Raw genomic sequence first — 9,804 nt, 5'->3', positions numbered from 1 at the left:
CACTTGCCCAGCATGCACTAGGCCCTGTGTTCAACTCCAAACACAAGCAAGTTGAGCAGAGTAGCACACGCCTTTAATCCCAGCACTTGGGAGGCGGAGGCAGATGGGTCTATATGAGTGAGTCCCTCCTGGTCTACATAGTGAATTCCAGGACAGCTGGGGCTTCACGGTGACACCCTGTGTCAAAGAAGGGGGCAGGGTATCAACATGAAGCTTTGTCTTTATGAAGCAAACAAGGTCTGAGGGCAGAATCTCCTCAGGAAAAGTCACAGAGAAATGAAACCACAAATGTGGCCAAGTCAATAAGCTTCCTGTGTGGCCACTCTGTCTTAGGACTGTGGCCAAGTCTTCCAAAATGACTGATGGGAATTCCTCATCTCCAGCATGGCCCAGTTCACAAACACCAGAAAGCCTTCTCAGGAGCAGCTACACCTCTTGAGAGTGGCACGAAGTATACATTTCAATTCACAAAGGACAAAAAAAAAAAAAATGAGAATGTAGCCAAATGTCACAGAATGCCCCAGATAAAATGTCTAAGAGAACTCATTGGTTTCCTCTCCTCAGAGCTGAGTCTGCCAGCCTCCCAGTTGCTCAGGTCATAAATACTCTTCTCTCTCTCTCTCTCAGCTCATTCCCAACCTATGAACAAATCACTGGCCTCTGCTTTCACAAGCGATCTCAGATCTGACCATTCCTCACCACCTCCTGCTGCTATCACTCCCTGGCCCACAGCACCCATCACAAATGCTTTGATGAATCTTCTCCCTTCATAAAGTAGGAAAATGTGAAGTCCTTCCTATGGCCTGCAGGCTTAATATGATCTGGCCTTCTGTCTTTTTTCTTTCTTTCTTCCTTTCCTTCTTTCTTTTTCTTATTTTTATCCTTCTCCTTCTCCTCCTCCTTGTCATTTTAAGACAGGGTCTTCCTTACTCTATAGTTCAAGTTGTCCCAGAAGTCACTATATAGTCCAAGCTGGCCTGGAACCCTGTATTTGCTTCAGCTTCCCAAGTGCTGGGATTTTAGGCATAAGCCACCCACATTCAGTCTATGGCTGTATATATTTCTTTTCTTTTCTTTTTCTCCCCTCCCCCAAACAGGATTTCTCTGTGTAGTGCTGGCTGTCCTGGACTAGCTTTTTGTGGCTCAGGCTGGCCTTGAACTCATAACAATCCACCTGCCTCTGCCTCCCGAGTTCTGGGATTAAAGGCATGCGCCACCATGCCTGGTTGCCCTGTACATTTCTTTTTTTTTCTTTTTTTTATTAATTTATTCATATTACATCTCGATTGTTAGCCCTTCCCCTGTTTCCTCCCATTCTTCCCTCCCTCCCATTTCTCCCCTTCTCCCCTCCCCTATGTCTGTGACTGAGGGAAACCTCCTCCCCCTATATATGCTCTCAGAATATCAAGTCTCTTCTTGGTAACTAGCTATCCTTCCTCTGAGTGCCACCAGGTCCTCCCCATCTGGGGACATGGTCAGAAAAGGGGCACCAGAGTTCGTGTGAGAGTCAGATCTCACTCTCCACTCAACGGTGGAGAGTATCATGTTCCTCGGCTAGGTCTTGGTAGAGGTTCGAAGCTTACTGCCTATATTCTCGTTGGCTGGTGCCTTAGTTTGAGGAGGACCCCAGGATCCAGATCTGCCTGTCATAAAGTTCTTCTTGTAGGTTTCCAGGACCCTGTGGGTCCTACTATTTCCTCTTTCTTCCATGCTACTCTTGCCTAAAGTCTCAATCGGATATCCTCTCCTCTGACCCACTTTCTTGGTAAGTAAAGATTTTCATGGTACGTATCCCTTGGACTATTGTTTTGATATAAGTGAGTATATACCGTTTGTCTCTTTTTGCTTCTGGGTGAACTCACTCATTATGATAATTTCTAGATCAATCCATTTGTCCACAAATTTCGGGAATTCCTCATTTTTAATAGCTGAGTAGTATTCCATCGTGTAAATATACCACAGTTTCTTAGTCCATTCTTCTACTGAGGGACACTTAGGCTGTTTCCATGTTCTGGCTATTATGTATAGAGCAGCTATGAACATGGTTGAGCATATGTCCCTGTTATGTGGTGCCCTGTACATTTCTAACCTTATGTCTTCTATTCTTCTTTTCCATTCACTGGGTATGTAGAGTTTGGGGTACATCGTCTTTCTGACCTTGACATTTCTTCCTTGGTAAAGAATATTCTCCCCAGTTGTCGAGGTTGCTGATGTCTCCATAACAGACACCCTTGTCCTTCCAAGCTAAAGTAACACATCTTTCTGGACCACCCTTCCTGCTTTATATTTGACCACCATGTCCTACTTTATTCTTTTTTTTTTTTTTTTTTGGTTTTTCGAGACAGGGTTTCTCTGTGTAGCCTTGGCCATCCTGGACTCACCTTGTAGACCAGGCTGGCCTCGAACTCACAGCGATCCGCCTGCCTCTGCCTCTCGAGTGCTGGGATTAAAGGCGTGCGCCACCACGCCCGGCTCCTACTTTATTCTTAACATTGGTGTCATCCTATTAGGAAGAAAGCTCCATAAAAACAGAAGCTCTGTCTTTTATTGGCCACTGAATCCTCAATATATGGCACCTGCTGTATACAAGATGCTCAATTAAATTTATTAGATGAGATGGCAGGGTTGTAGCCCAGTGATAGAACACTTGTCCTAACATGTATAAAGCCTTTCTCCCCACCTCTTTTTTACAGTATCACATAGTTTTTTCTTTTGACTGTAAGTTTCCTTTCATTTTTATCCTTTCTACTTAACACTGCGATTAAAAAAAATAATAAGTAATAGAGCTAGCAGGATGTTCTGGTGAACAAAATAATTCAGCAGGCATTTGTTGGCTACCTTCTGCTCTCGGTCTGTGGAGAGAATATGGTAATACAAAACAATGTAGGAGAGACCAAATAAAAGTAAAGAGACAAGCCGGGAGGGTGGCGCACGCCTTTAATCCCAGCACTCGGGAGGCAGAGGCAGGCAGATCGCTGTGAGTTCGAGGCCAGCCTGGTCTACACAGTGAGTCCAGGATGGCCAAGGCTACACAGAGAAACCCTGTCTCGAAAAACCAAAAAAAAAAAAAAAAAAAAAAAAAAAAAAAGTAAAGAGACAAATTCATTATATTGTATTAAATGCTGTGTTTGATGATAAGCACATGAGCTTTCCGGACACGTTAGAAAGAGAGAAGAGATCACAGAGCTGATGTCTTGGCTACCAGCTGCAAACTATGCAGAATTTAATTCTGTAAGAGAGTAAGGAGAGGAGGGAACAGTGAGCAGGCCAATCAACCAAAGAGAATATATACAATGTTTCAAAGTGAGGTCAAGCCATTCATGAGCCTATAGTTCAGCAGGAGACAGCCTTGCAAGTCTAGAGGTCAATGGCTTGCTGGTGTCTTTCCACAGGAAGTCATTTCACTAGTACTGCTATTTCTCCATCATAAAATGGGGCCCAATGTGACTATAGCTATTATGTGACAACAGTAAGTACAGTAAATTGTTGTTCCGTGGCAGTGATCCGATTTTCCCCTTCCTATTCTCATCACTTTGTTACAGCATGCAAGACGACAGCATAGAAGCGTCTACTTCCATCTCTCAGCTTCTGAGAGAAAGCTATCTAGCTGAAACCAGACATCGTGGGGACAATGAGCGCAGTCGAGCAGAGCCCACCTCCAATCCTTTCCATTTCGGCAGCCCTGGGGCTGCAGAAGGAGGAGGCCCAGAGGACCTTCCGGATCTTTCCGCCTTCCTGAGCCAAGAAGAGTTAGACGAAAGTGTCAATCTGGCAAGGCTGGCCATCAACCACGACCCCTTGGAGAGATTAGATGAAGCTCAAGCTAGGAAACGTCTGTCTTCCGACCAGACGAAGCATTCGCCCAAACCAAGCTTCGACCCTGCCTTCTGCCAGGACAGCCCCCGAGCTCCTACCAGCCCTAAAGACAGCCCCCCGGAGACCAAGAGGCCACAGTACAGTTCTGAAACCCAGTCCAAGAAAGTATTCCTGAACAAGGCTGCGGATTTCATCGAAGAGCTGTCTTCCCTTTTCAAGGCTCACAGCTCCAAGAGGATCAGACCTCGAGCTTGCAAAAACCACAAGAGCAAAATGGAATCTCAAAACAAAGTCCTGCCGGAAAACAGCCCCACTTTCTCAGATCTGACGGAAAGGCGAGAGAGAGCATCCGTCCCCATCCCCATCCCCGCAGACAGCAGGGACAATGAATTGAACCACGCAATTGAACAGCGGGAAGCCAAGAGGCGGGAAGCTGAGCTGGCTGCAGGTGAAGCTGCCGCGGGAGACAGCACCCCAGGGTCTTCACCTTCGTCCCTGTACTATGAAGAACCTCTAGGGCAGCCTCCCCGCTTCACACAAAAGTTACGGAGCCGAGAAGTTCCTGAAGGAAGCAGAGTCCAGTTGGATTGCATAGTGGTAGGAATTCCACCGCCCCAAGTAAGGTAAACACACAGCCAGTGAGTGGTGTTCCGCAATGCTATCTGTCTGCCATCTTTGTTGTTCCAGAAAATTCCATATTTCCTTTAAGAAAAGGAGCTAGGATGAAAGGCAGGAACATAACACTAGCTACGTAAATAAGTCAAATTGTTCTAGGGGCTGTAGTTTGGTACTGGCAGAGCGCTTGCCCAGCGTGGGTGAGGGACTGAGTTCAGCCCTTCACTCCAGGACTGCAGTAAGTGAAATTTCTAGGGCTGGTGCTGGTCTACCTAGCACGCTGCAAGTCCTAGATCCCCTCAGTAGCACAGAACCTGTGCTCTAGCACTCCGGAGGGAGAAGCAAGAGGATCTGTAGTTGAAGGTCATCTTTGCCTACATACAGAGTTTAAGAAAGTCTCTGTGAGTTCGAGGCCAGCCTGGTCTACAAAGTGAGTCTAGGATAGCCAAGGCTACACAGAGAAACCCTGTCTCGGAAAAAACAAACAAACAAAAAACAAAACAAAACAAAAACCCAAAAACAAAAACAAACAAACAAACAAAACAACCAAAACCAAAAAAAAAAAGAAAAAAAGAAATACGTGCTGGGAAGCTAAGGTTGCTTGCAGGCTCCTTGGGGCCACAAACACAGAAGGGAATACATACATGTATAGAATAAAATTAGGACATAAGGTTAGGTACAGCCTGCGTGAGTCAAGAGCCCTGATGCTTCTGTTTCATGTGTCTTAGATAAGTGTCTCCAGGGCTGGGGGGAGGGGCAGTGGGGAAAGCACTTACCTTGCAAGCATGAGACTATGGATTTGGACCCCGGAACCCATGTAAAAGGCAGGTGTGGTGGTGTACGTCTGTGCTTCCAGTGCTCCACTGGTAAGACAGGAGGAGAAGACAGAGAACTCCCAAAAACATACACACACACACACACACACACACACACACACACACACAACCGAACATCCCCCCTACTCATTGGATATATTAGGGAAGGCCTTGGGAATTAGGGAAAATAGTGGTTTTTGTTTTGTATGGTTTTTTGGTTTTTTGAGACAGGGTTTGTAGACCAGGCTGGCCTCAAACTAATAGAGATCCACCTGCCTCTGCCTCCCGAATGCTGGGATGACAGGTGTGCGATACCATGTCCGGCTTCATTATCCTATTTCTAGTTATTTTTAATTATTTGAGAAAACATGTCATGTGGTCCAGGCTGGCCCTGAACTCACTAAGACTGGCCTAGAACATCAATCTGGTTTCCACCCACATCCACACACACATGTACATACATAGTGCTAGGATTAAAGGCATGTGCCACTGCGCCCGGCCCCAGCTTGTATTTCTTACCTGTCTTATTGTCACACGGTAACATGTGAATAGAGCATCTAAAATACATGGCTTTTGTGGAGAATGACTGATATTCAGAGTCCCAAAGGCTACTGTGCATCCATGATGACCTAACCATTGCTAGAACATGGCATCATTACTACATGACCTTTATTCTCTGTGAGTCAACACTATGTCATTTTATTCTTTCATAATATTAATATTATAAAGAACTGTATTAATATGAATAGTTACATTTCATATACGCATACTAATAGATGGTATTCTAGCCCAAAGACATATTCATATATCATATTTTGCTTTCAAGGGCTGGCCGGTGGTGGCATACACTTTTAATCCCAACACTCAGAAGGAAGAGGTGGATGGATCTCTTGAGTTCGAGGCCAGCCTGGTCTACATAACAAGTTCCAGAACAGCCAGGGCTACACAGAGAAAAAGCCTATCTTAAAACACCCTACCCCACAAAAATTTGCTTTCAAGGGTAACATAAAGCATAGCCGGTATTATTTTTACAGTGCTGTAGACAGTTTACTATCAGGTTACCCAGCTGACCTTCATACAGTTTTGATGGTTCTGAGTCTTGGGCACCAAGTTCTGAGTCTGGCCTATGCTAGTCACTCCGGATTGTTGAGTGAATCAATGAATCACTAAGGGATGGGGAAGACTATATGTTCTGGGACATCCTCAGAGTTATTTACTGGAGAAGTCCCTTGGAATATGAGGAGCACTGAGAGCCTCAGGGAGAAAGTGCAGAGTGAAGCTGGCTCCTGGTGTCACTTTTCAGCACTTGTCACATACAATTGATCCTGTTCTCATCATTTGGGAGAGTGAGGCAGAGGACACCATCTGAATGCTAAAAACGGACAAACAAAACCAGGAAAGCAAGAGACTGACCTCACATTGAAATCATGAGATAGACAGCCAGCCAAAGACACGGGAAAGAGTGGGAATTGTGGTGTCTGGTCTTCTCCTTTAGATATGACTGATGACACTGCCTGGGGTGCTCACCAGTAAAGCTCATGAGGTGTCATTCCAGCAGTATGATGTGTGCCCCTACATGGCTTCTGGTTGGTCTATGTACACTGGGGAGCCCTCAGATTACAGCACACACATGCCTTAGAGTGGTCCAGTTCAGCTCACTGGTTTCTGGATGCTTTTTTTTTTTTTTTTTTTTTTTTAAGTAAAAGACCAAATCACTCAAGGACTCATCCTTCACACTGTCCCATGGTGACAGTCTTAACTACAAGAACTAATTCAGTACCCCTCCAAAACAAAAACAAAACCCAACCACAATTATAAGTACCCCTTCACCAGTCAAAGTAATCCACTAGTCACCCAAAACTGATTAATCATCCAGGCAAAAAACAAACAAATCCATACATTTTCAAGCTAGAGAGATGGCTTGGTGGATTAAAATGCAAACATAAGGACCAGAGTTCAGATTTCCAGAACCCACATCAATGCAAGATTCCCAGGTACCCTGATTAGCTAGACAGAATCAGTGAGCTCCATCCGGGTGGGGAAGAGACCCTGTCTCAGTAAATATCGTGGAGAGCAATCAAGAAAGACTCCTGATGTGACCTCAGCCTCTCTGTGACCTCATGCATGGATATGAACTCACACCCCCCCACACAAAAGTGTATGCACACCTGTTCACACATAAGTCATGTACACACACACACACACACACACACACATACACACACACACACAGTGAAAGTCATGGATGTAGCTTCTTCACAGCAATGCTAATTTTGCTTAGGCAGGATTTCTCTGCTGATAGAGCTCATGATGATATCAACAATTAGTCTGAGGCCAGGGAACTGGTAGGAATTCATTACATTTATTTCTGAATGAACTTGTACTGAATTTCCTGACTACAATTGTATGAAGAAAACTATAATTTTCCTGGTTGGCTATTGGCTGTCACTCTTTTCCTAAGCACAGAGTTTGTACAAGTCTACTCAGAAAGCAATATTTGTTTGGTTTTTCATTTGCTCAGCATCATTGTCAGTGAAACCATATAAATAACATAGATACAAATCAATGCCTTCCAGGAGGTTGAAATCCAATGAAAGATGTCACCCTACTTTTTCTTTCTTTCTGTTTTATTTTGTCTTTTTTTTTTTTTTTTGAGACAGGATTTCTCTGTGTAGACCAGGCTAGCCTTGAACTCACAGAGATCTGCCTGCCTCCGGAGTGCCGGGATTAAAGGCTTGTGCCACTATGCCTGGCTTCATCTCAATTTTTGTAGTAATAGCCCATGTGCTCTCAGGCTACTAAGGAGGAAGACAGAGGAAGGCTGCTGAGGTATAGAGGCAGTCTAGTCCAACTCTGAAGCCTAAACAGGAGCTGGTTAGAAATGGGTGTGTTTGTTATTCTTCAAATACCTATAGAGTCCCTAATGTTGTTCAAAGCAAGTGTTCAAAGCAGTGAGCTATTTGTTTTAAAGCCACATCTAAGCCATTCTGAGTGGGCAACTCATAATCTAGAGCCAGAATCAGCTGTGTAATCAGGACGTTGCAGTGTTGTGTAATAAGGGGTATACAAGAAGTAGGGCTGGGGACGCCTGAGTTTGGTCCCCAAGCCCCACATAAAACCAGACATGGTGACACAAGCCTATAATGAGCACTTGAAAGGTAGAAGTGGGAAGGTCAGAAGTTCAAAGTCATCCTTAGTTACATAGCAAGTTTGAGGCTAGACGAGGCTCCATGAGACCCATTGGACCCGGAAGTGGGAAGGATTGGGGGTGGGGGTGGGGGGGCGGGAAGCAAGTGCAAAGGTCCAAGGGCAACTGCAAGCAAGGAGTCACAAGCCCTTGTCTACTGGAGAACAGAACAGAGGGCAGAAGGCACTAATGAAGAAATGGGTGGAAAGATGTGCCTGGGCAGCCAGGGAGGCCTGCTTACAGAAGGCCACAGATGTGGGTACTGGAATAGGTTTTATATGACAGGGAGGACACTGATATGACCAGAAAGGAGAATGGAGCCAGATGCTTTTGAAGAGCCCAGAAAGCAAAATCCAGAATAGCCTGGAAACTGTCTAAGGTGAAAGGAACATTTTGGAAGGGAGCTTCTGGAAGGATGGGTTAGATCAGAAAAGGACAGAGTGCTGAGCCTTCTGGGAAACTGTGGAAGGTGTCCTGGGCAGCAGATACTCCAGAGGGGTGGCATAGATGCCATGAGAAGGAGAAGATAGGACGCCAGAGATCAGTATTTACACGAAGCTGAGCTTGATGACTGACTGAATGGGAGGAATGATTCAGGAGTCTGCTCCCTGTGAAAAGGCTGGGCATCCGGGGCATCCTGGGCTTGTGCTTTGGCAGCGGTGAGCAGATCTTTGGGGCTCCCTGGCTCGAGGACAGTGAAAGACCCTGGTGTTGCTTCTGCTCCAGTAAATAGCCCTAGGAACAAAAAGGCAGCACTGATTGGCCTCAGTGGGGTGTGACTAGAGGACATGGAGTCAGGAGGGGGCTGTGGTGGAGAGGGCAGTCTGAAAGGAGTCTGATGGGGAATGGAACGCTTAATGTGATCAAAACACACTGTATACATCTATGATTTTTTTTTTTTTTTTTTTTTTTTTTTTTTGGTTTTTCAAGACAAGGTTTCTCTGTGTAGCCTTGTCCTAGACTCACTTTGTAGACCAGGCTGGCCTTGAACTCACGAGATCTGCCTGCCTCTGCCTCCCTGAGTGCTGGGATTACAGGCATGCAACGCCACACCCGGCTATGTATGAATTCTTAAAGAATGAATTGGGAGGAAAAAAAAGAGAGTAACTGAGAAATGACACCTGATGTCAACCTTTGTCCTGCATAAGCATGTGTATGCACATCTGTGTGCGCGGGCACACACACACACACACATTACTCCACAAGTTTTAAGCTGGGTACTTGGTGGTTGGGGGAGGGTGGAAAAAGCATCATGGTGGAGGACTGGCCAAATGGAAGAAACAGCAGGTTTATGGAGGATGCCAATGAGCTCTGAGTCTGAGGGTGTGGAAAGAGCACAGTTCTTTCAGAAATACAGACACAGCCAGGAGT

General features: G+C 45.4%; 1 protein-coding gene across 1 annotated transcript in view; it reads left to right on the top strand.

The window, feature by feature from the left end:
• The first annotated feature begins 3,543 nt into the window (after positions 1–3,543).
• The window catches only part of Mypn (myopalladin), a 76,722-nt gene continuing 70,461 nt past the window's right edge, over positions 3,544–9,804 (top strand). Inside the window, exon 1 of the mRNA XM_051153161.1 lies at positions 3,544–4,439. Within this exon, the coding sequence (XP_051009118.1) occupies positions 3,544–4,439 (896 nt within the window). The remainder of the gene's footprint in view (positions 4,440–9,804) is intronic.

Source organism: Acomys russatus, chromosome 11 (assembly GCF_903995435.1).
Source record: "Acomys russatus chromosome 11, mAcoRus1.1, whole genome shotgun sequence".
In the NCBI taxonomy this organism is placed as follows: domain Eukaryota; kingdom Metazoa; phylum Chordata; class Mammalia; order Rodentia; family Muridae; genus Acomys; species Acomys russatus.
This window is presented reverse-complemented; position numbering and strand designations above follow the sequence as displayed.